At 38.8% G+C, this 27792-nt stretch overlaps 1 protein-coding gene across 1 annotated transcript in view; it reads right to left on the reverse strand.

The window, feature by feature from the left end:
- Nucleotides 1-5452: 5452 nt before the first annotated feature.
- LOC140232159 (autocrine proliferation repressor protein A-like) overlaps nucleotides 5453-27792 on the reverse strand; it is a 190564-nt gene continuing 168224 nt past the window's right edge. Inside the window, exons 14-15 of the mRNA XM_072312303.1 lie at nucleotides 6635-6700; nucleotides 5453-5575 (exon numbers count right to left, since the gene is read on the reverse strand). Coding sequence (XP_072168404.1) covers nucleotides 5453-5575; nucleotides 6635-6700 — 189 coding nt within the window. The remainder of the gene's footprint in view (nucleotides 5576-6634; nucleotides 6701-27792) is intronic.

The raw sequence follows: 27792 nt of genomic DNA on the forward strand, positions 1-27792 counted from the left end.
ATAATATAATAATAAGGTCTTATTTACCCAGGGTAGCCTCTTCAGTGTTGACACTGCTCTACCAGAGGGCCCTGCCATTATTATTACCCTAGCGTTGCCAGGTACCCATTTATACACCTGGGTCGAGAGGGACACAGTGGGTAAAAACATCTTGTCCAAGGACGTAAGCACTGGGCGGGATTCGAACTCGGGTCCTCCGATCGGGAGTCGGGAGTCTTATCCACTATGCCACAGCGCCCCCACCATAACGTAACTTCAACCAAATTTGGAGACATCGGCTCTGCAAGAATTACACATTTTATAGTCTATGAAACGCCGCTAAACTGGACCGATTAGTCTCGCTCAAAATGTTAAACCTTGCGCTCATAGGTATAAGGTTGACCGTGGGTAAAATTTTGACGCATTCGCAATTAAATTCAGTATAATAAAAACAGGGCGGAAAAGGAAATGCGGCTCGCCGCAAGAAAATCATCTGGCTATATCGCACTTGTCTTGAATACACTAATTAGAACTTAAAGCACCATCACTATATACAGACTAACAGATTACAGTGCTCTTTGTTAACAAAATTATTATGGATGTGGATATTACAATATCTCCGTGTGATGCATTTGTGATGCCTTGAAGATCATCTGTTCGAGAAAATGAAATAATGTAAAGAACATATTATTTTGCTCTTTGTTGTTATATTTCAGGCAAACACATGACAAATTCACTACTCAGGAAGGACATTGCAACTGATGCTGTCGTAATCTGTTGGCGTCAACTGTGGAGGCGATCCCCGTTATTCCGAAGCTTGCAAAGGTTCGTCAGTCCGAACACAAAAATTTCATGTACCTTGGATCGTTGGTTGGAAACTGAGATAATGCTCATTTATCTGAATGTTTGTTGCATTAATCCCAACGGCTGTTTATAATTCTGGAAGCTGGTTATTATTCATTCATTCATTCATTCATTCAAGCGTATGGCACAGTGTGCCTGCTTGATACCGTTTGCTAGTCACCTGGAGCGAACCACGAAGGGTCAGCATCATTCGCCCGTTTTCTTGTGTGGGTGGCTATAGGGGACCACTTCACCGCGTTGGCACCCTGCGCTTTGCGATGAATGAATGAAGTGGGATCTTTTACGTGCGTGTTAGGTAAAGCTCGTTTATCCGAAAGTTGAGTAGAGTTCGTTATTTTAAACTGAAAGAAGGCTTACTTTACTATACCAAAAAGATTGCAAATTAGTATTTGATTAGTCGAAGGGAAGGGATATCAGCGTTGCCGTCGAGTTTTTACAGGACAGGGCGAAGACCTAATGTCTCTGTCCTCAGCAAAGAATGACATGAACGTGACATTTACACACTTGGTAATTGCCTTGAGGAAAAAGAAATGTATGTCATTGACATTGACAGAAATCATGTGCGTAAATACATCCCCCCCCCCCCTCTTGGAAAAAGGGGGATGACCTGCACAATTACTCCCCCCCCCCCGAAATTTGAAGAAATGGAAAAAGAGGAAATTTGATTTTATTAATTTCAGCGTATATTGTATGTCGACCTTCGCACGCCCGCCTTGTGAATGCTAAACAGAGCTTAACAGTATTCTATCTTTAAGGATTTGTATACATAATTCTCTCAAGCGCTCGCTCACTTCGCTGGCTCACAAAAAGTAATCTCACGAAAAGTAATATCGACTTAAAGCATGGTCCACATGATTAAAACGTAAAATAGTATAGACCTACATGTATGTGCACATGCTATGACGCCCTCCACTCGGAAACATCAACAAATTACGTACGAAAAAGAAAATATAATGTCAGAATTGAACCCCACCCCACCCCAACTCCTGAATTATTTAGCAAACGATGATGACTCAGTCAGGATGCATCTATAAACACACACAGAGATGATCAGTGGCATCAATCCTACGGGGGGCAAAGAGGCATTTCCGCCGCCCCTATGAAAATGTTGGGGGCAAACATATCCCCCCCCCCCTTCCCGAAATGAGGAAAAATCTCGAACTTTTTCGATGGAAATTGTCCAAATACATGTACCACCAAAAGTATGCGCCAGATTGTTGAATTGCAATCATCAAGATGCAAAAGCTTCCCCGCTCGATCACTTTCAATTGACTTAATTTTGTCATATTAATTCTAATAATGCAAAAGCTCCCTCGTGTTTCAAGGATTGGGGGATGCAGACTATGAATTATCTAATCTTTGAGGATTGGCAACTTTCCAAACATTCCCCCTCCCACACCCTCTCCCAGCAGCTCCCAGCACGTTTTCAAAATTCAAAATTGCATATTTTTCTACTGTTTTATTAGAAACAAATATCGAATATTTCACTAAATGGGTTACCATAACATATCTCTGAATTTCAGATCTGAGAATGCAAAACCTAAGGAGTGTGGGAAGGGATATCCCCTTCCCAACACTCTTTTTTTTCTCTCTCAAAACTCTCCCTCGCATATTTTTCTAAACATCTATTTTCCTTGCTTTTCTGATAGGAAAAATAATTGAACGTTTTACCAAAAGTGTGTACCAGATCTCTGAATTTCAAGACTGAAATGCAAAATCATCGTATGGGAGGAGTTGGGAGGAGGTATCCCCTCACTCACTCTCCCCTGGCCATTTCCCTGAATACCAATTCATATTTTTCTTACTCGTTTGATATAAAGAGAAATCGAATATCTTACCAAAAGTGTGCACCATTTCCACGAATTCTAGGTCTGAAAATGTAAAATCACCCTAGTGTGGGAGGGGAGGTCTCTCCCCATCCAACACCCTCTCCCAGCATATTTCCCTAAATACATATTTTTCAAACTGTTTTTGTTAGGAAAAAATATATATATATTTCACTTAATGGGAGCTGAATTTCAGGTCTGAAAAATGCACAAATCTCCTTCGTGGGGGAGGGGATATCCCACACCCTCCCCCGCACATCTTCCTGAATATCTATTCATTTCCTTTTTTTTTATATATTAAAAAATTGAAAGTTACACCAAAAGGTGTACCAGATCTCTGACTTTCAAGTCAGAAAAGATTTTTGCACCATTTATATCCACCTTATATTTTATGCAAAAAAGTGGGACCAAACATTCACTCCCTATATCTTCTGCAAAAAAGTGGGGAACACCCCCCCCCCCCCCCTTCGGTATACGGATTAACGCAGGTGACAGAAATACGAGTTTCCTGATGTATTAAACATTTTCAAAGATATTCCAAGGACATCTCGCACAACCTTGTTTTCGAAGTGATACGTCATTTCAACTATGCTGTGAAAAACACTTACGTGTAACAGAAGTATTTGTTTCTTATTGTTACCTCTTAAATCGATAGATTCCCGATTATTTCTATTCATTCGATTTATTTTTCAGTATTTTTTCAGCATTTAATTGTCTAGCCGAAAAACAAAAACAAAAAATATCATTGTATCGTTCATTAATCATCATGGTAAATCTAATTCTGTATTCAGTCTCAATAGCACAATAGATAAGAAGGTTTATAGTGACCTCGTCTACAGCCACTCTGTCTATTTTCCAATTGGTCTACTGGCAAATCGTCTATTACCGATTCGTCTAATACCCATTTGGTCTACAACTTGTTTTGTCTAGTACACATATTGTCTAATAGTCACTTTGCCCACTACCCGTACTGTCTAATACCCAACTCGTCTAAGGAGCATTTCGTCTACTGAGCAATTGATCTAATAGCCAAGTCGTCTATACTCACAATGTCTACTTGTCATGTCGTCTAATATCCATTTCGCCTACTGCCACTTTGTCTACTCCCACCTCGTCTACAAGTCATCTCGTCTACATTCACTTTGTCTAGTTATCATATCGTCCAGCCCTTAGTTCGTCTATACCAAACATGGTCTATACCCATCTGGTCTACACCCAACTGGTCTACACCCAACTGGTCTACTCCCAACTGGTCTACACCCAACTGGTCTATACCCAATTGGTCTACTCCCAACTGGTCTGCTCCCATCTGGTCTACTCCCAACTCGTCTACTCCCATCTGGTCTACTCCCAACTCGTCTACTCCCAACTCGTCAATGCCCAATATTGGTCTACTCCCAACTGGTATACTCTCAGCAATTTACCCAAACTGATCATTCCTATCTGGTCATGCTAGGTAATGAATATACCACTTTGTCTAGTGTCCAGTCCGTCTCACTGTCGATATAAAAATAAAGGTGAATGGATGGAGTGTTGAAGTTTGGACATATAAATGCTGCATGATTGCTTCTGATATAAATTACACATCCAGCATAAATGTAACACAGCAAGTTTTTCACACTGTGACATTTTTTTTTGGTCTTTTTTATAAGAAGTAATAACATTGTCATAATTAGAACAAAAAATTTAAACCAAATGGGGCACCAAGAGTGTTCAAGCTATTTCAATGGGAAAGGAAACTGGATGAAGTGGACTTAAGTAAGGAGTTTGGAGTAGACAAAAAAAAAAAATATATATATATATATATATAACAAGTAGACCAGTTGGGAGTAGACCAGTTGGGTGTCGACGAGTTGGGAGTAGACGAGTTGGGAGTAGACCAGTTGAGAGTAGACCAGTTGGGAGTAGACCAGTTGGGAGTAGACGAGTTGAGTGTAGACCAGTTGGGAGTAGACCAGTTGGGAGTAGACGAGTTGGGTGTAGACCAGTTGGAGGTAGACTATTCTGGTTATTAGACTCATTGAGTATTAGACAAGGTGGATGTAGACCAATTGGCTATTATACAAAATGAGCTGTAGACTATTTCATTCATAGACCTAATGATTAATAGACGAAATGGTCAATAGACATAATGGGTATTAGACGAAATGTGACTTAGACAAATTAGAGATTAGATTAATTGGTTAGTAGACGAAATGGCAATTAGACTAATTGGCATTTAGACAAAATGGTTGGTAGACGAGTTGGTAGTAGACGAAGCGAGTTTAGACGAGATGGTATTAGACTAGGTGAACAGTGGACAGTGTGGTTGTAGACGGGGTGCCAGTTTACCGATAATAACATTTATAGTCGATTATCCTGATTGAAAATCGGGCCACAGCAGAATCAACCGATCTTTCATGGAGGAAAAGGTAATGCTTTGAGTTGATTAGCAATATATTATGGTCAAAGCTTCTAAATATGTATTAGATGTAGGGATGGTCTCTACAGACATTTATTTAAAGTTCAGATTGGCCCCAGTACTACGCTGAAATTACAGCAAAACACGGTTTGCTTTGACAGTAATTTACATAGAATTTCTTTAAAAAACACAAAATGATGCATTATTACATGATAATAAAAATATTAACATTGACATAATTATGCATTTCGTTAATATTGGTAATATTAAAAAATGGTTTTCCTTTTTTTACATGTTTCTTCACGTAGAATGATTTTAAAAGAGATTAGACTGAATTCTATAATATAGAGTGACAACTTCAAAGTAACAAGGGATCCGACATTTAGACCAAGGTGCCTCGGCAGCTCTCCCCGTGACAATCAGGCGTAGTATATTTGCTGCCCGGGGTGATGTTGGCCTCGGTTGTAAAACTTATGGTCGTGTTACCAGGTGCTGGATAGTATGCCTGTGTGCCAACACAAGAACAACAGACAATGAATGAAGCAATTGGAAACAATTGGAAACAATATAATGTTGCAATAGCATTTGAACCTGCAATACTTTACTGCCAAGCGATTCGTTCAAATGTCGTAAAATGATAACAATAGCTAATGATCGAGTAATGATTATATGGACTTGCCTTGAGGGGATACGACATTACTCACCTGAGCTAGAATTGTACTGCTCGATTCGAAAAGGATTCTAGTGAGGGCATTTACTGTCGTATCCCCCAAAAAGTAGCCAGTCCATAGTGTTATTATTCAACGAATTAGATGTCTAAAGCGAACTTGGAAACATTGATAATTAATGTACTAGTAATCACATCTAAAACTACATTTCAAATAGGAAAAAACAGAGACATTGGGTCAACTTGTTATCACTGGAAGCACGGCTACGGCTAGCCATCACCTGCTATTAAAGTGCGAAAACTCTTTTGCAGCAAGTGAGCAATAATTCATTCCCGCTATTTTACACGCCAAATCCCATCGACTTTTCTGGGCGGGCAATATTAAACAAAATCACAAAATCATTGACCAGTCAATAATGATGAAAGTCAAAACTTAGGCAGTGAAGAATTAGACCTGTCCTGTTCATATGTCTGATACGGAGATATTATATATATATATATATATATATATATATATATATATATATATGTTACCAGGAGCAGACGTATACCCTTGTGTGTATGTTCTGCTTCAGAAACGGATTTTTAATCTAACATCACATCGCATCCTGGTCGCTGATGAAGAATGCGATGACTAACCTGTTTGGTGTCTTGTTTCAAAAACATGCGCTTTCCTCGCCAGGATAAAGCGTTTTAATGCCATTTTAGGTTTTAATCTCATATATACATATATATATATATATATATACATATATATATAATAATACATATATATATATATATACATATTGGATGCAGATTGCGTTGAGATATCCCTGCTATCCTCCTACAAGGAAGAACTGTCTGCCCACTAATTAATAATACAGAACATTATCTTGACGTATTTTGAAAACTTACTCTGATGAAAAAGCACTGCCAGCCGATTTGTGGGGTCAAAAACTCTGCAACATATTTTCCTGGTGACTGTGGCGGGAAAGCATAGATATATTTTGAGAATACAACTGTTAAGAATACTTCACGTGTATTTTTCTTAGGAAGTTCTTAGGGCTGTTCTGCTGTCAAGTGAGACAGAAAGTCATACATGTACAGGATTTCTGCAAGTTTCATCCTGGAAGGTCACCTAGGACATAGTGGCCGCGTATAGCCTTATTGCCAAGTATCTCGAAGAGGAGGGTTTTTTTTTTCATATTCAAGATCAAGAGATATTCATTGATAGCATCTGAGAACCACCCTTAAGTGGGATATGCAATGTTCTCAAAATATTAGTCGTGGTATGGCAAATATTAGATATTAGTATTTCAGGTATGTATTGGCGGAAACATTCGACAAGGTCGTAAGTACAAACGGATTTAACATATTATGCACATGATAAAATATTATGATTGTGTGTGTGTGTGTGTGTGTATATATATAGCTATATGCATGTACCTAATCCATTATGTAGCATTTGTCTGCATTGCTATAGAACTTTGCAAAGTACACCCTGGAGACTCTCTCAAAGAGATTCCGGGAACCTCTCAAAGAGATTTCGGGAACCTTGCAAAACGTTACGTACGATACAGCCTTAGCTTCCTTCGGAGAGAAGATCAAAAGCTGTTTGGCTGGTTTGAAGCCAAATCAACCGAACTGACTTCTGTCACTGAAGCCAAGCGTTCTGCCTCAACAGAATATAAGCAATCATCAAGCGAGGAGAACCAGCACGGACATCTAAACAACGTAATGTAATATGCAATGTCAGTGAACACCAGAGGCATGTATGATGGCATCACTAGGACCAGTCCAAAGCAACACATCTCCATTGAAATTCAGCATCTGGAAAGTGATCACCGACAAAGAACAGCAGATAGAGAGGTGAGTGGAACACTTCTCTGGCCCCAACTCTAGACAGAACGCTGTTCCGTTTAACTCTCAGTACCCTGAATAGTGCAAAATTAGCAAGGCCCTTGACAGAAGCAGCGTCACTAGCTGGTTGGTGGTGATAGCCTCTTCGAGATCCTCCAAACTATTAGCTGCAGAGTATGATCGAATTCTTCCATACCAACATGAAAGGGACACTGCAATTTATCAAGAGCACCTTGGAGCCATTCAGCATTCTCCGTGGGGTCAAACGTGACAGTGTCCTTGCTTCTTCTCTACACACTAAGAAAGAAATGCTACACTTTTGCACCTTTAAAGGTGCAAAGTGATGTCACGCTGATGGCTCCCTTTTTAACACCCTCAGGAAAGGGTGCAAACGTTGCACCATGCGCAAGTGTCCAATCTTGTACCCTAGTGTGTGCAACTCTGTACCTCCAGAAAGGGTGCAAAGTTGCACCCTTTATTGAAGGTGCATTCTTGTTCCCTTGGGTGCATCTTTGCACCCACACCAAGTGGTGCTAAGTCGCACCTTTTCTTGAGGGTGCGATCTTGCGCAACTTTGCACCCCAAAGAGACGGTGCTATAAAGCCATCGTTCCGCTATCATGATCTGGACCCCGATCTCTCCCGATCTAGCAGATCGGGAGAGAGCGGCCTAAGCGTACGGGGATCGGAAGCATCGTAGCAACAGCGTTTTGGAGGTCGGGGTTGGAGCGGGCATTTTTTCAGATCGGGAAGAAATTTTGAAGAGTATACATCTGCATGAAGGAAGAGGTAAAAGGATGATATGCAGTTGTCTGGATACGTTTTATTCAAAACGTACATTAATGCGTACTTATTATCATAATCTCTAAGAATAAGAATATGCGCATTACCAGTACACAAAGCCTTTAAAACAAAAGCATGTTACTTACATTTCTAAAGCATACACCATATCTACAAAAAAAAAATGATAAATGTAAGAGGATAACAACAAGTTGTTTGTATGCATTTTGATGAAGACTTGTTTCCATGCGTACAATAATCATATACAGTGACGTCACCATTAATTACCCAAAAGTTGGGTTTCTGGCACTGACTTTATCTAAAATCTAAAACATGTCTTATAATTAGGAAATTGTTCCGTAATGCTGGTGCCCACTTTCTTAAAGTCCTTATCACCAAATTCTCGGAGTGCGCGCGGACTTATTTCAGACATATCATTCTTGGCACGTGGATTACAACCAGGGTCATATACTTTAAAGAGTTAACTGAGATACGCATATACGGGCATTTCAATGAAGACATTTGAATAAAAGGTACACAATATGAAAATCGAACTTGATACCAGCCCTTATCGGCAACCAATGGAGACTATGCAGAATTGCAGTTATGTGTTCAGATTTCGCCTTGGATGATTCACGCCTTCCGGCTCATTTGGGATCAGTTCCAGTCCCTTGAGCTAAGATTCCGGAACTGCAATGAGCAAACCATCGTTATGACTATCAAAGTGGCTGAGACTAATGCATGCATCAGTTTCTATGTCGTTGTTCTATATACACAGATAGTTGTTGCGTTTTCAATCATGTGTAGGCACACAGGGCTGCCGATATACATATCAGTGTTAAAGTTTCAAACTGTTCTCAATACATTCCTGTTTAAAAAGTATTATGAATGAGTTTGGTTTTGCATCTGTGCTACATACATTGTACAGTACATTGCCTCTTTCTATTTTCATCCCTCTCCCTTAAAGCGCATAGAGACACTACGGTAGTGACATGCGCTATATAAGCACTGTGTCATTATTATTATTATTATTATTATCATCTTTGGCAATAACGCCATGGTCGCGTGCAAAATGAATGCAGCCTATCCTCATTAGTTTAACTTGTAGTTTCTGAGTAAGGAACTACCATGTAATCAATTTATACATATTTATCGGATGATAGAACCTGTCGAAGAGTAAACTGTGGATATCATACACCATTGTCAAAACCACTTTCTGTTCCATACTATAGTGTGAATGGAATGTTATGACCCACTCAAGTATTATCAAATCATGAAGTGTAAGAATATCCTCTTTCCTTGAAACGGCTGCGTTTGTATAAGCAGGAACAGTTTGACATCATACAAAGCAGTGTCGTGACTACAAAATAAAATACATTTACACGTATTATACAAGGTTTTAGGACACTTTGAACAGTGTTCAAAAAACAACAACTAGTGAAATGTTGTATACCCCACGTCCATTAACCTTTGATCATTGACCTTTGAATACTTGGCCCACATTTATCAAAGAATAGGCATCTGGATGCAATGTAGTTATATATAAAAGAAAAATGTTTTAGGAAAATGCATTCAACCCCTTCAGAACTAATTATGGAACAAATATGAAAATATTAGCATTTACACTTCTTCCTTAATGTCATGACACAAAACTTTCCTCACAGAATAATTCTACCGTAATTCATGTACAAGTCATGGATATATACCTAGTTCGATTAAAAGTATACATGGAGTTATTTTCAAAGTATCTAATGAAAAGTATGCTTCAGAACTGCATCATGTCATTTATTCTCTATCACTTTTAATAGTTACTGTTCCGCCACATTGCCTAAAAAGTTGACGTCCTCCGACGTTTGTTCAGCATATTAGGCACAAAATAAAAATCTGCACATTGTTGTCAAAGTCTCTAATTCTCTTTACCACTATTCTCAGTCATGTATGCTGTATGAATTAGAAACGGAAGCTTCACAAATAATCATCATCTAACAAGACAAATGCGAAGTGATGTCTCGCCCTTATATAGAAATTCGTGATGACAGTGATTTTCAAATGTAAGTTCATTGACTTCATGACTTTTGACGTAGTTGGACTTCACCAATATTAACAATTGACAGCCATCTTGAGATGATGTATCTGAGGAGTGGATTTGGTGGTCACATAGCTCAAACGTGTGGAAAGTTATTGAGAGTACACCACAATGCTGTGTCGACAGTGCTTACCAGTTGAGATACAAAGATAGAGCAATGAAATTACATTGTAGAATTTGTCGATGACCTACAACATGTAACACTGAACGCTTGCCCCCACAAGTTGCAGGAGCAACTTCGTCAAATCGTACATACATATGCAAAGTTTCATTTGAATGCCTCAAATAGTACTTAAAGGGGAATGAAACTCAAATGTACACGTGGGTTGGAGCAATGTCATGAGAACACATCAGTGAAAATTTAAGGGAAGTCGTAGGATCCAATGCAAATTATGCATTTTTTTAAGTTTCAGTGCCGCTTTCACATACGGAAACGGATGTGAAGAAAATATAAGAGAATTCCACCAAATTAGATTTTTACTGAAAAGTACAAATTCCCCCGAAAAAAATTGTGAAAAAATTCAAAATGACACGAAATAAAATCACACTGTTTTTCTTTTAAATTGTTTATATTATACCTATTGCTTGATAATAATAGAATTCAGGGTCATCAACAACCATAATTTCTTCATAATTTGTTAATTCAGCAAAATACATCCAAGAATACACCATTTCATCTACTATTGTTAATAAAACTGAAACAGAAAAACACGCAAATACTGACTGACATGGTTCTCACTTTACTGTTGTCATGGCAATCAGCAATATCAATAATTACTAAATTATAATGTCAAAATATTTACAATAAAATTTGAAGAAAAAATCACATTTGGTGAAATTGGATTTAAGATATAGGAGTGGTAAGTGGAAATATGGTTGGGGCACAATGTACCCCCCCCCCCCCTTGGGCTCCATAGGGTTAGATAAGTAATTCAAATCACTTCCAAAGTATGTAACAAAATACAACTTCAACATTAGATCGTATACTTTAAACCGATAATGTCAATCATGTATGATATATATATTTAGTGCGTATCAAAAAAAAAAGTAATCCAAATTTAGAGGGCTACAATTTTATAATTGTCAGCTATGGAGAGCGCAATATTAATTATGAGGAAAGAGGAATTCTTCCTCTTTCCATTGATACCTAATTATGTTGACAAATGCCGTGCATGACTGAGCACATGAACTTTAAAGACAGCAATGACAAATTGCACTTTTTCCAAGTCTGCGTGTAATAGTAAAGGAACAATGCATGTCTCACTGCATGGATGAGATCTGTCAATGAAAGTGGCCAAATCGGCCATCCTGTACGAATGCAGGTTTGTGTTAAGGATTTGTGTTTGGGGTCTCTCCTAACATTTTGTATCACCCCTAAGTGTAATATCAACGCTAAATGTAATATCAGCCCTAAATGTAATACACATTAACCCTAAATGTAATAACAACCCTAAATGTAATACATTTTAACGCTAAATGTAATAATCGAGTCAACCCTAAATGTAATGCATTTTAGCCTTAAATGTAATAACGGGAGACAACCCTAAATGTAATACGTGTCAACCATAAATGTAATAACAACCCTAAATGCAATACATGTCAACCCTAAATGTAATACTTTTTAACCCTAAATGTCATATTGCCCCTAAATGTAATACATCTTAACCCTAAATGTAATATCGACCCTAAATGTAATACACCTTAACCCCAAATATAATAACAACCCTAAATGTAATATCGACCCTAAATGTAATATCGACCCTAAATGTAATACACCTTAACCCCAAATGTAATAACAACCCTAAATGTAATATCGACCCTAAATGTAATACACCTTAACCCCAAATGTAATACATTTCAACCCTAAATGTAATATCGACCCTAATGTAATACATCTCAACGCTTCATGTAATATCGACCCTAAATGTAATACATCTTAACACTAAATGTAATGACAATCCTAAATGTAATTCATGTCAACCCTATTAAATGTAATACATTTAACGCTTTATGACCTTACGACCCTAAATTCAATACACCTCATTATAGAGAGTGTAACCAACGCAGAATATCGGGCAAAAGGTCAGGGGGTAGGGGATATGACGCAACTTTCTATAGCATTCAAGAGCAGCAATAGCTGCTTAGATTTGTTTTTGTTATTTACCCAGGTAAAAATCACAGTCTTATTAATTCCTTTGTTTGCTGCAAAGTTACTTAGGCCCATGTGACATAGTTTTTAAATCTATTACCTTTATCATACAATCACACAAACATTTTGTATTCCAATCTTCATTCAGTGTTCATGATTGTTTGCAGTTTGTTGAAAAAGAAAAAATGGGTAAAAATTCTTTGCAACACTTTGAGCGAAGTCTGAACTGTTGACAGTTCAGACTTCGCTCAAAGCCAGTTTGCCTTACTCATACATTCATATACAATAGGAAAGTCAATGATACAAATGGTTACTCAAAGATGATAAAAAAGACATCTATTTCCTTTTGCTTTAGGGCAATTTTGAATTTATTTTGTATACCCTCCCCACGACCAATTGCCCCAGTTTCGCGTCACTAAGTATAGTAATGATTGACAGGAGTAGTGAATAATATCATGAGGCTAATATTTCGGACAGTAATTTGCTGCCATGTCAATGTGTGACAGATATTTCGTCATTGAAACACTGTATAAATAATGATGGTTCATAAAAATTTTGCGAAATCTTTCTAAATCTTTCTAATTTGTAATTTTCTCAATCTACTCGCTTTATCATCCCGTTTCATCAGTAGGCATATGTGTTTTTTCTTGCAATATTATTCATATTCATAATTTCCTTGCAAAGAATTTTGCCCATTTCTATTTCTTTTTCAACAAAACTGTAAACAATCATGGACACTGAATGAAGACTGGAATACAAAATGTTTGTGTGATTGTGTGATAAAGGTAATAGATTTAAAAACTATGCCACATGGACCTAATTAACTTTGCAGCAAACAAAGGAATTGATAAGACTGTGTGATTTTCACCTGGGTAAACAACAAAAATAAATCTAAGCAACTATTGCTGCTCGTGAATGCTATAGAAAGTTGCGTCATATCCCCTACCCCCTGACCTTTTGCCCGATATTCTGGGTTGGTTACACTCTCTATAATGAGGTATATTAAATTTAGGGTCGTAATGACATTAAGCGTTAAGATATACTACATTTAATAGGGTTGACATGAATTACATGTAAGATTGTTATTTTATAATATTTAGCGTTAAAATGTATTACATTTAGGGTCATTATTACATTTAGCGTTAAGATGTATTACATGTAGGGTTGATATTACATTTAGTTTTAAGATGTGTTACATTTAGGGTCGTTATTACATTTAGCGTTGACATGTATTACATTTAGGGTTGTCTCCCGTTATTACATTTAAGGTTTAGTTGGGGGCCTAAGGGCTCAAAATGGGCGGTTTGGTTCAGATTCTTCCAAAAGCACCAAATTTGGCTCATAGGTCCCTTGTACCATACTCTTTCGATTTTTGATGAGCGCCAAGACTAAAAACCCTTGGGGCCGCCAAATTGGTGAAATCCAATATGGCCGCCATCCGGGTTAAAGGTCAACTGCAGTTACAAATTGAAAAGGTTGATTAATGTTATGAATCCCATGTGGAAGATTTTACGAGGTTAGAGAATGTGATTTTAAATATCATTTCTGCAATTCAAGGTCACTCTTACCTCTCAAGGTCACTTTCAAGGTCAAATAAGGGTCAAATCAGGCATTTTTCGAAATAGTGTCTGTGAGCATTCAACTGCAATTCACTGGTACCCCTATTTTGTCCCATTTGTCACCTCTTCCATACTCCTTCAATGGTCAATTAGGGCCAAGAGCGGTTCCATCCCCCTACATATCAATAATGATTATGACAAATAAATGAAAAATTATATTTAAGATATGTATATATATATATATATATATATATATATATATATATATATTGAAATCTTTGAGCACAAAAAACGGGCTTCCATTGGTTTCGTTTTCTTTTCTCATTTTCTTTGCTCAAAGTTTTCACTATTTATCAATTGTTTCTGGTCAGTTTTTCCTTTCGTTGTTTCAATATATTATATATATATATATATATATATATATATATATATATACATGCTTAAATACGGCCGGCATCCTATTCCAAGGTGCCGAATCAGGGTGCAATGGCAAAGAGGGTAAGAACACGCCTAATCTTATTTTGTCTTCTTTTTTCCTTCTGACGAGATAGCTGGATAGCCCGTATACAACTAGCTGGTCAGTTGTATGTACTTGGGGTGGACCACTTTACCGATTTATGCACCTTGAGTTTTCCGATAACGGAATGCCGATTCGGGATCTCCATCTGTCTGGGTTTGTGATTCTTACACACAAGGGACTTCCACTTTTGATATCCAAGTGATGGGGTGCAAAGTGTTGTACCTCTAATACACACACCATTGCTCAGCTAGACTTGAGATAAGTGAGATTCGAACCCGCGCCAGAACACAAGTCTTCAGACTGCAAGCCATACGCTACCGACTGAGCCACCTCGTCACCTTTCATGGTCTATTACATAACTTTCCAGCTGGCAAGCGATATGATTCTCCTCCTGCTGAAATTGGTGTATGCCTGTTCTCCCTTGACAAGACAGTGTCTGCTTCTTCAGTGAAGGAAGCAATGGCCGAAGCTCCCAGGGAATGGAGCTCCTCAATCGAGGTCAGACCAGTATTCTATAGGGGCAGTTAAAGGGGCATTCCGGACGATTTTCATAATTCCACATCATGTAGTACATAAATCGACAGCTCCATGTATAGATTTGTTGAATTTATTGTGGTCCTTGAGCAGAGAAACCAATAAATTGAAAATCTTAAACAAATTACACTGAACAGTGTCGATGACATCAGAGCCTCATCTATTTCAGAAATGTAGCAGTGTAATTCAATTACAATACCGCTTGTTCAACAAGTTCACCTGTGAAAAATCTATGCATGCCTTCTTCTTTTGTTCTGCTTCCTTGAGCCCCAACTCATGCATTCTTATGGTGAGGCTGCTATGTCATCATCCTTGTTCATTGCAATTTGTTATAGATTTTGAAAACATTCTCATTCCTCATACCAATCACTAAAAATTCTGGAACTCTGTACTCAGTTGAACTAATTTTTAGTTGTTCAAATGTGAAAGTCTGAAAATCATTCGGAGGTCCTCTTTAACTGAATTCGATCATTAAAGTCCTTTAATGGCAGTATCTTATCAGAGTAGGTGAAGACAATTCAGCTGAAGGTTTTTTCTTATCTTTTTTTTACTCTCTTTTTATCAAACGGAACCGTTTCTTTACTGAAAGCGCAAATGACTAGGGAGACTGAACACCTATTGATGTTGTATGGGATACTGATCCTGAAGAAAATAATCTTAACATTTTTGTGCAGCAACACTGTGCAGTCCTCTGACAAGAGATGGTGATGGCACCACTCAAATCTCAAGTTATGATTGGAAGAGCGTAGCGTCTTCCTGAAAATTACGATTGAAAAATAAAGAACTGCCCTCATTTATCAGCGCACAGATATCCAAGAATAAATTGGACGGACAACTCATCCTGAGCACCTGATTCGAGACGGAAATATCCAACAGGAATTGTGATCTCACAACCCTTCAGCTTTCCAACATCTGAGATGCGATCTATGCAAAGACATCCTTACAAAGGATGACATAATGTTTTCTGCAAGCATTTTCTGAAAACAGTATACAGTCGCACGGATGAGCATAACATCACATTTTCGGTAGTGTGCTTTTTTAATCCCTTTGATCTGAGGGAGTTACGGGTGGGTCGTGGTCTTTCCTGTACAGCATACCTCTCTTCCAGAGCACAACATCAGGCACTGACACGGTGCGACATTACTTCAGACTTGCTTTGATGTGGAATGCAAAATGCCTAAGTAGTATGGGTCAGCAAACCAAAGCTCACTGACATATTAACTACTTTAGTAATCGTGCTCATGTCCAGCAAGGACTGATGAGCAACAAGGTTTATGGGGCAGCCAGCGTCAACGAGGGTAGGCATCATCTCGTCATAACGTGGGAGCAGATCATCAGAAACCACCCTATCTGCTCAAGAGGCGCTGTATCAACATTTCGAAGATGAGTGCTGCTGCAAGTGAGTTTTTACTGGAATCATGACAGCATGGGTCATCATGTGATCCCTGACTTCAGGGAGTGGAGTTGGAGGAAAGATGGCACAGGTACATGGCAATTGCTAGTACTATCAGCCATTTTCCGCAATGCTTCAGTACCAAATTTCATTCTTCTGCACCACAGCTTTTTCAAGTCATGCATTGGGAGGTGGAAAACATGGAAATGGAAAAAAATAATGAAATGAATGAATGAATGAACGAATGAATGAATGAATGTGAAAATGCACAATGTAGAGCAGTTGTCAAATGAGCCATGGTCAGTAGTTTGATATTGCTGCAAACTTAAAGTGGGGGTGGGGGAGGGAATTGAGGGCCTATCTGACGGGAGGAACATTGTCGCAATGCCAGCGTCTCGAAGAAATTATTTTCGCTATCACAACTAAACCGATTTCCAGGGCGACGTTCAAGACGTCTTCAAACAAAGGGACAACTTATTTGCTTGGAAGTCACGGGGATGTTGGCACGACTTTTGCAGTCGCAGGGACTTATCAGAGACGTCTTTTCTCAGCGACTTCTCCATCTCGTCGCCATTACGTTATTACGGCCTCCACAATATGCGGGGACATCTCGAAGATGTTGCAGACAAATTTAGTCCCCACGACATGGCCACAAGCTGGAAGACGAAAATAGTCTCTGCAAAGAATCGAAAATGTTCGATTCTCCGGCAAATCCTGGAGATTGGGCTCGTCTCCAGATGCGTAGAGTTGCAACCTATAGTCTTCAGACCAACGAGATACCAACTTATAAAGTCTTGTGATATCATACCAATTTGCGTCCAAGCACTTTGGATAGAATCTCAATAGACCCTAGAAGGTGTCATGAAGTTGTACTATAGCATATCTAATCTGTACCCTGTTAATGGTGTCACTGTGGCACCTGTGAAATATGCTTGTTCCCTACATGTACATGGCGTCACCAGGACCTTCATGTTCTCTGAACGGCATATTTAGCTGTGGAGGCACATAAAATTTCCTGTAAGGACTTTAGAGTCGAACTTTCTTACACAAGTTCGAAAATAGCAAATTGATGCCTACTTGATGTACTAAAAACTCCCTTAAACACGACAGATTTTTTTTTCCTTTTTTCATCCAGATTAGGAGTGATCTTCATAATTATTATTCCACTGAATTTGAATCTGAATTATGAATATCTATTGTGATTGAGGATCCCTGAACTGCAACAGAGAAATAAAAAAATTTCTCTTTTTAGTGGCAACGTCAAGAACGCTGGTAATATAGAGAGTAGCCACCTCCCCTTATTGCAAAACTATTAATATATTAGGTAGCAATAGGAATCTATTTCTCATATATGTATGTTTTTATTGCATTCCTTGCAGATGAAGATGAAAATAATAATCCAATAATCAAATCTTGAAAACTCTTTGAATGGGCATTACCCATAATTCTAACTAGCTCTTTTGGCTGTCATTAAAGCAAATGCAAATATATTGAATTCCGCAAATATGACCAGTCGGTGAGGACATTTCTTCTTAGCGCCTGTAATGTAAAAATAATTATTGAAATGATTGTGGCATGAACTATGATATTCCATAGCTTTGTACAGAACCTTACTTCAAAGCTTGTGTAGCCATATTATAACAGGCCATAATTGAAATGATGCAGAAAAAAAAATTACCGTAAGTAATCATTAAAAATGAAATTGAAGGGTTACCAAGTCTTCAAATTTAATTGTGAAATAAGGATCTGAGTAAGATCCCTTAAACCTAATTACTCTCAGAAAGGGGTTCTTATTATAATTCATGAGTTTATACCTAGTGTTTGAAATCTTAACACGAAAGCAGATAATTCATATTGATGTTAAAGCCCACCTCTCCCTCTCTCACAGCCCTCAACAACTGCAATTCTATTAGCAGGGCTGGCATTCCTCCTATATTGACTATAGGCAAGCCATTTCAAGAGTCTAAATCACCTATTGTGAATATAAAATCCAAATGACCTTTAGGGAGACCCTATAAGGAAAAGTTGACATCAGACCATAAAAATAATTTCAGAATCGAATTCCTTGACCCATAAAACCGCTACAGCTGACATTTCGAATCATTGTAACACTTTAAAGGTTTTTAATTGTTATACTGGCTTTTAAACGTAGGTGGCAGCCATATTGGATTTTGCAAATATGCGGCCCTGGAGGGCGCCCCTCACAAGAAATACGCCTTTTTTCAGCCGTTGACAACTGCAATTCTATTACTAAGGCTGGCATTCCTGGAATATTGACCATGGGCAAGTCATGTTTTTCAATAAACTGTTATGAATACAATGGCTTGACCCCTATATGACCTTAAGGTGACCTTATAAGGAAAAATTGACTTCAAACCACAAAAACAACTTCAGATTCGAATTCCTTGACCCAGAAAACCTCTTAACCTGACTTTTTAAATGATTGTAACCCTTTTATGTTTTCAAATGCAGGTGACCTTTCAACCTATATGGCGGCCATATTGGATTTTGCCAATATGGCCGCCCCAGAGGGCGTCCTTCTTGGCACCCATCAAAAATCGAAATGGTATGGTTTGGGCTACATGTGTGCCAAATTTTGGTGCTTTTGGAAAAATTTGAACCAAAAATCCCTTGCGCCCCCCACTAGTTAAAATGTATTACATTTAGGGTTGTTATTACATTTAGGGTTAAGGTGTATTACATTTAGGGTCGATATTACATTTAGCGTTGATATTACATCTGGGGGTGATACAACATTTTATGGTGTTTAACTTTAAAATGGCCACCTGTCCGATAACTTGGTCACTCTCACAGAGGCCAACCCACACAGTCCATTTTCTCTGTCCATATTCAACACACAGCTTACAGCGATAAACCATGTCTTGAAAATGAAAAGAGAAAATGGATGATGTTTACTCTCTATGGGAAGGACCAAGTTATCGACAACGTGGTCATGTTGAAGGTTATGAACCATGAAAGGTTAGAAGAAACCCTAAACACGAACCTGCAATCGTGCTGACTGGCTTGATGATTTGACCACATTCAATGACAGATCTCATCCATGCAGTGAGATGCATTGTTCCTTCACAAAAGCACGCAAACTTGGAAAAAGCGCAATTTTGTCATTGTTGTCTTTAAAGTTCATGTGCTCAGTGAAGCATAATATTTGTCAACATAATTAGGTATCAATGGAAAGAGAAAGAGTTCCCCTTTCCTCACAATCCCCTTTCCTCACAACCAACATTGTGCTCTCCATAGCTAACAATTATAAAATTATAGACATCTAAACTTGGATTACCTTTGTTATACGCACTGTATATATATGCATGATTAAATCATGTATAGTTAACCAAATCAATCATCGACATTCGTTCGAACGAATAACCTCGTCTCAACTGCACGTTACGAAAACGGTAACCTTGCTGCCAGGCGTAAATGCACAAGTATGGGAAAGTTCGAGAAAAGTATTTGGGAAATTGATATCTTTTTTTATACGCACTGTATATATATATGCATGATTAAATCATGTGTATGATAACCAAATCACTCATCGACATTCGTTCAGACGAATAACCTCGTCTCAAGTGCACGTTACGAAAACGTTAACATTGCTGCACATGCGTAAATGCACAAGTATGGGAAAGTTCGAGAAAAGTATTTGGGATATTGATATCATCAGACCTTGAATCTACATGGTGTAAACCATGAAATGACTCTGAAATTAACAAGGATTTTCGATGTCATTCTTTCTGACAGGTAGCCAATTAAAGTTTGGAACAAGAGAGTACAGCGGGGACTTTTGGGGAACTGTAAATAAGTCTTGTCGATGTTTTCGGACAGGAAACCAAAAGTGGTTATCTCCACACTTTCACTAGTCAGGTATATTCGAATGTGTCTTTTAACTTACACTGCCTTTTGCCAACCTCGGAAATATGATTGTCAAGGGATAGCCTCCGAGGTATCTCTCCAAATGCGAAAAATGATAGGTGATATGAAATGATTTGGGTACTTTTGCTCTACAACTTTGATGTCTGAATGAGTGGTACCGCAAACCAGAACTCAAGTCGTTTCTTCTCTGTTTCAATATCTTTTGTAGCATGCACAAAAATGATTAATTGGCTTGAATTTCATAATTTGGACAGTTAAAATGTATAGTTGTCCGACACAGCTGCAGGTATACAATATGAAGATAGAGACCCTGAACAAACCTTTGGGTTACTCCTAAATTGACATCAAACCTGGACTGTACCATAGTATCGAGCACCATTTGAAACTCCTCAAATCACTTCACGATGCTTCAGAGATATAAAGTGACTTCAGGACGTGCAGGAGCATTTACTGACTGGCACTGCTCATATCTTTAGGTATTACAAACGTGACTTACCGATTATTCAAGCACTGTCACATCACTTTTAATCTCGAATGGTGCCTTTCAGAAGCTCTGTGTTATATTTTAATGCACATTCCATGAATGAACGTTAAATTTGCCATCCATCATATCCTGACTGAAGTATAATCACAAGGTTATTGATTCGAATGCAATTTCCTCTGTTCATCGATATTGCTTTGACCACGTCTTCTTTCCAGTTATCGTGAGTTATCATGGGCTTCACCACATACAAGAGAAACATGTTACATCATGAAAGGCAATGGTTCAACACTCGTCCAACCAGGGTAAAAAAAACCCGTGATGTAGATAAAATGTCTCCTAATAGCATGAGCAGATCATATCAGATCATATCAGAGTAAAGGAAGCAAGATCAAACCTTCTGTGGGTGTAAAATCATCTGCCAGAGCATTAATTTAAAAAAAAAGACAACAAAGCTGACATTCAAATTCATGAAATCTCGATGTATTTGTCAATCAGTTGCAAAGCTAACATTACCAACTTGGGCAGCCAACATGGTGTGACTAGTGCAGTCACAGCAGAAAAGAAATTAAATCAAGCAATTGTAGCTCCTCTGTTACACCGACCTACACCACTAACTCTTCACAATCTTAAATCTTGCTAAATGAATATCAGCCCTGTTGGTTTGTCCGTCCTCATAAAAAAACAGTCATCACCTTGAACCTGACTTATATGAGAGAGTAATCAAACTTCAATCTTCCACAGGGAACAAGAACTGCATACTTCGAATTGGTGAACTCCATGACTGCTTCCCATCAGTGCATTCAATATCAAAGTATTTTGAGGACAGTGGTTTGAAGTCGAACAGCATGACATGCTAAGATCTACTGTTTGAACTTCAATGAAGCATTAGTTTATCATGAACTCTTGGGTACAATGATTCTGAAATTCGTAAGAAGCTATACGAGACCATAATATTTACTTCAGAGGTCACTGCAGGTGATCAAAAGGCATCTTAAAACCTCGATCATCCGAGAGAATGGTGAAATGGAAAAATTTCTATTGAACTAAATGTGACAGGTTGAGGGAATTGCACATTTCATTGTTGCAAGCAGACCGGGGGGCTTGGAACTGCAGCTCGCTTCCGGTGAAGAATAGGCTGAGTACTACTTTGATGATGATGATGAAACAGCATTTATATAGCGCCATTTATCTTTAGAAACATTCAAAGGCGCCCAGCTCCCACAAACTGTCACACATCATTCACAAAGTTGCACATGACTTGTACAAGTATGCAAGACTCATGCCAGTCTACCTCCCTCAAATGCAATCATAGAAATCATCTGATGCCATGATATGGGGTGCATGAAAAAAAGAAACTTAATGGTCCATGTTCATTCACCCGATGGATCTTTGCTGTACTTTCAGCCTCGCATGTCGTCTTTCCTCCATCACTGGAGAAGGAAATACCCAAAATACCATTGACATTGGTGAGAGATGTTCTGCAGTTGTTTTTTTTTTTTTTAAGTCTGCTTTGGTTATGGGTTCAGTGGCGCTGTGTGAGGTGCACAATTTTAGAGTGTCTCAAAGATCAGATGGACCAAGCAGTGACAGTCCATACCTTCCCAAAAGTTGGACGAGAATGATTTCTACCAGGACAATGCTTTTTTTTTTAAGACTTTGTGTTCAAGGTCTAAATACCAAAAATAACAAGGCAAAAAAAGGTAAGTGAACTAGGATAAAAAATCTTGAGGCAGGAAAGTTCCCACCGACCCTCGTCGGAGGCTTGATAACACACATTCAGACACATTTCCATCCGCTACAACGGGATGGATGGGAGTTATCACCAGAGGATAATGTCTGTGTAACTAATTGCTTTGAGCTTTCTCCATCAAAGGTAGTCATGAAATTTATCATGTATTCCTGTTGCAAGAAAAGCAAGAGTCAATGTTCCTGCAAAAAGAATTAATTCACTCATGCACTGCCCTATGCAAGTACTGTGACTGTCAAAACACGGGATTTTGATGTGAAGACCCCAGAGACGCTGACTAAATGTCTGTGAATTGTAGAGTGCGGCAAATATTGTTTTATTTAAATTCAACAGTTACGTAATCTCAATGAGGACACTATAGTCATTCAGACACACTTGTTAGGAGGTCTTTTGGTAGTGATTTGTTTTGTGTTGTTTTGTTTATTTGACACTAGAATCATATGGTTTCCCATTCACGGGTTTTATCCATATGCAATGCCTGTAAAGGACTTCTTCCATGTCAGCCATTTTATATTTAACGTGACAGTAGGTCTAAACTGACAATAAGCCTGACGCAGTTTATGGAAGTGATTGACAAATAAATAAAACAAATAAACAAATAAATGACAGTTCCAAAATGCTCGATTTTATAGTTGGAAGTGTTTACGGCCCTAAATGTGGGTTGAAATATCATATACACTGGCGGCGATCTTGAATTTCATGGTGGCTGCCAATCCGAATGATGCGCCATTACAGGATGCCCTTTATTTTTAAAGAATGCGCATGTATCCCATCATTAACATTTATGATCAATATGATTAGCCACAGCAGCTATTTTGTACTTTAAGATGCTAGTAAAACTGACCCGCATTTTCAGACAAATGATGTCTAAAATGCTTGCCATCATGAGCATTTTTTTTAAATCGTAGAAGGCTTTACGGTGTAACACGTATTCTTTTTGGGGTATGTATGTGGCACTGGAAAAAAAAATGCCCTACCCACTCCTGACGTTTCGGCAAGCATGTTCTTGCCGTTTTCAAGAGAATGAGTACTTTTTTGTTGTTGTTTTAGAATTGAAGACCAGTCAGTCATAACATTGACTATTTTTGCCAGGTTGTACGGTCTCAATTGGGTTTTTTTCTATATTTAAGTTGTAAATATCAATTCATTCGAAAGTTTTTAGGGTGTGAAAAAAAAGAAATGCAATTTTGAATGTACATATAATTGTATAATTTAATTCTTATCCTCTCTCAGTAAAAACGGCCTTATTACCAACCGCAAGTCCATCTTCCAACCCAGCTAGGTACGTTTCCCAGGCTTCTTGTGCCCTAGGTAACTCAAGTACAAGTTAGGTTGCGACTGTATGCCTGAGCGTGTCGAGAATATAATTTTGCGTATGAATAGAATTTTTATCATTTTGATCATTATCAGTTGCGAACATATGTGGGCAAAGTCAAGAGTCCAGATGATGGAAAAAGGCGCACTAATAATATAGTTTCGTACTTCTACGGTAGGATTTTGTGCATCAAATATTAAAACTTCTAATGATATTGTCATGAATGTACATTCTGATACATATATGATGTATTGTATGGTTACTTAAATGTTTGCATGTATACAGGTTGACCAGATTAGTGGAGAAGTTTCTTTTTGGCATAGCTACAGTACATGAATGTGAAAGGAAATAGCTCACCTAATCTTGAATGTTCTAGAAAGTGCCTACATATTTGGCAAGTGCTGCAATACCTACACAATTTGATTGGTAGTTATTCTTAGGTATCATGTTATACACATAACCAGACAGTTAACCAGGGTATCTGGAAGGCTCTTGAAATCACATGTAGCCCCAGGTTGGAGAGAATGCCAGAACCTTCAAGAAAGGGTGAATAGACCTATATAAGCCACAGAAATTCTGAAGTAAGGAGAGTACCTAACACCTCTGCTCTGAGAGTTACGTCACTTCTGGCTGCAATACCTACACAATTTGATTGGTAGTTATTTTTAGGTATCATGTTATACACATTACCAGACAGTTAATCAGGGTATCTGGAAGGCTTTTGAAATCACATGTAGCCCCAGGTTGGAGAGAATTCCAGAACCTTCAAGAAAGGGTGAATAGACCTATATAAGCCACAGAAATTCTGAAGTAAGGAGAGAACCTAACACCTCTGCTCTGAGAGTTACGTCACTTCTGGCTTGTTATTGTCAGTCCTTTGTTACCTGCTGACCTGCTATATTTGTGGAGATGAAGCCTGGGAGACATATTGCCTGCGGAGAATTGATTCGCCTACACTGGTGACAGACTCCATTCTCATGTCTATGCACATTGCTACGTCGAAGCTGTGACGGGCTGGATTCCTAGCCGGATATTATCTGTTGGATTAGCATTGACCCGTTTACTGGACACGGTCGTCACAACGTCATGATTCTACACGTGTCGCCGTGCATTTATCTTTTGGATTACAGTAAGTTGTGCCGTCGGGATTCTATACGTATCATCATGGATTTATACTTTGGATTACAGTAACCTGTGCCCATTGATTTACGTTGGAGGAATCATTCATCGGTGCATCAAGGATCATTCATCTGTGCATCGAACATCATCTTTGGATATTTCCAGGGGATTACATGGAACTTGTGATTATTATAACATTCATCTATAACATATAAGATCTCGATTATGCAATTGAACAGTACCTCCCAAGCAGAGAATCCAAAAATCCACTGCAAAGACAAACCCTAGATTAACTGCGGATAAAGCAACTTATCAAGAGCAGACAAGTTGCTTTTCACACCAATAGCAAAGACTGGTCTCGTCTAAGAAACAAAATCCAGAGGTAAATGAAGGACGCAAAAGAAGACTATTACAAGAATCGAATTCAAAGACTCAAAACACAGAATCCGATCGTACAGGTTTGTGAAAATCGCGACGACTAATTGTTCACCGATCAGTGAGATTCGTGTCATTGGAATCGATGCAGGAGATAGCAAATCAATCGCTAATGCTCTCAACAAGCATTTCATCGACATCTCAGCAGACACTCCAACACTTGCCAACCATGAGCTACCGACATTCAGGCCTTTTGATCCCTCTACAATTCCCCAAGTCCAGCCTTGGAATGTGTACTCAGAACTGAAGAAAATAAAAGTTGGTAAAAGCTGTGGCCCTGATGGAGTGCCTACGAAGCTGATTCGTGAGTTTGCTGTTGAGTTGTCCTCGCTGCTTTGTGACATCATCAACACGTCCTTGCTGGAAGGAGAAGTTCCATCTCAGTGGAAGAGATCCATTGTTGTGCCAATACCTAAAGAAACCCCATCCACCGTATAGAAAGACTCCGGCCAATAGCCTTGACATATCACTTCGCCAAACTTGCAGAGTTGTCTACCGTGTCCTGCTTAACGAACAAGTATCGATGCACAGCAGTTTGGAAGTAGACAAGGCTTGTCCACGACTCACTATCTAGTGCACCTCCTGCAACAGCTGTACAGTCATGCGGATAAACTGAAAACTACCTCCACCTTGGTAGTTGCAGACTTCTCGAAAGCGTTTGACCTCATTAATCATAACATCGCAATAAACAAGCTGTATGTCATGGCTGCCCGTCCATCACTCATCCCTTGGATTAGCAGTTTCCTTGACGGAAGACAGCAGATGACCCGATACAAAGGTGTCTTAGCCGCACCATTGACTCCTTCTGGAGGTGTACCGCAAGGGACAAGACTCGGGCCGCTCGTCTTCCTCGCTATCATCAACGACGCTCTCGTGTCTAGCCCGTCTGTCGGTAGGTGGAAATACGTCGACGACCTGACATTTGTTGAATGCCGTCGTGTGAACGAGGAAAGTGCCATGCAGGGTTTCCTGAACGAGTTCCAAGATTGGTGTTCTGTATATAGCCTTAGTGTAAACCCATCTAAGTGTAAAGCAATGCGTATCTCATTTACAGGAGACGTGCCACCACCAACACCATCGGAGTGTAAGCTGAACGATGCTACTCTGGCAGAGGTCGAGGAGCTTAAGCTACTTGGTGTGATAACTTCAGAGGGACCTCCGATGGCAGATTCACATCCAAGACATCACCAAGAGAGCCTCTCGAAAGATCTACGTCATCCGCACGCTAAAACGTTTCCGTGCTTCCACCGAGGATCTCATGACCATCTACACATGCTATGTTCGCCCCTTGCTGGAGTACTGTGTGCCTGTCTGGCATTTTTTTATCACCGCCCAGCAGAGTGCAGAACTTGAGCGAGTACAGAAAAGAACACTCCGAATTATCTTGGGAGATAGATACTTGAACCATGAATCTGCTCTGCAACAAAGCGGACTCACGACCCTGTACCAACGACGTGAGGATCTATGCTTGAATTTCGCTCTTTCCCTCTTCAAACGTTTCAGAGACTAGTTTCCTGAAATGCAGAGTTCTAACGGACGCCTTAGGTGCAGTGAAAGATTGAGGGAATACAGATGTAGAACTGAAAGACTGAAAACAGTGCAATGCCTTACTTTGTGAGAACGATCAATGCACGATTGATGTGAATCAACAAAGGTTCTTATGATCATTAAACTCATACTAGATATATAACTGATATGCCGGTTAAGTCTGAATAAATTTGAATATGGATGCGGTCCAGCAAGGGCAACAGTTGAACGATAATGAATTTTCTCTTATAAGCACTGTACACAGGGTATTTATTTATTTATTCATATGTTTTATTTTCACAGGGTGGCTCCGTCAGTGGGTTAAACACTGTTGTTCTTGGAGGCCCTGCATGAACACATACATACAAATAAACACATAATAATTATACAATACCAACATCAAGTTTGTAGTATCAAATCTGTATATGACTTAACATACTATTTACCAATATATATTAAACTAAAAATTTAACAAAAATTATTTAACGAATTACATCCTCCTATCCATAAATTGCCCCTACCTCAGACAAAACCAACAATAACAAAACAAAACAGAACTGTACTTGGGCACAGTAAAGTGCCCTCCAAAATTGGGCTGAGAATGAATGTTTGGATGGGGCATGCCTTAAGTTTATTGGTAGGCTGTTCCATTCGAGCGCTCCGGTGTATGAAAAAGAC

Source organism: Diadema setosum, chromosome 8, assembly GCF_964275005.1.
Source record: "Diadema setosum chromosome 8, eeDiaSeto1, whole genome shotgun sequence".
Classification (NCBI taxonomy): Eukaryota; Metazoa; Echinodermata; class Echinoidea; order Diadematoida; family Diadematidae; genus Diadema; species Diadema setosum.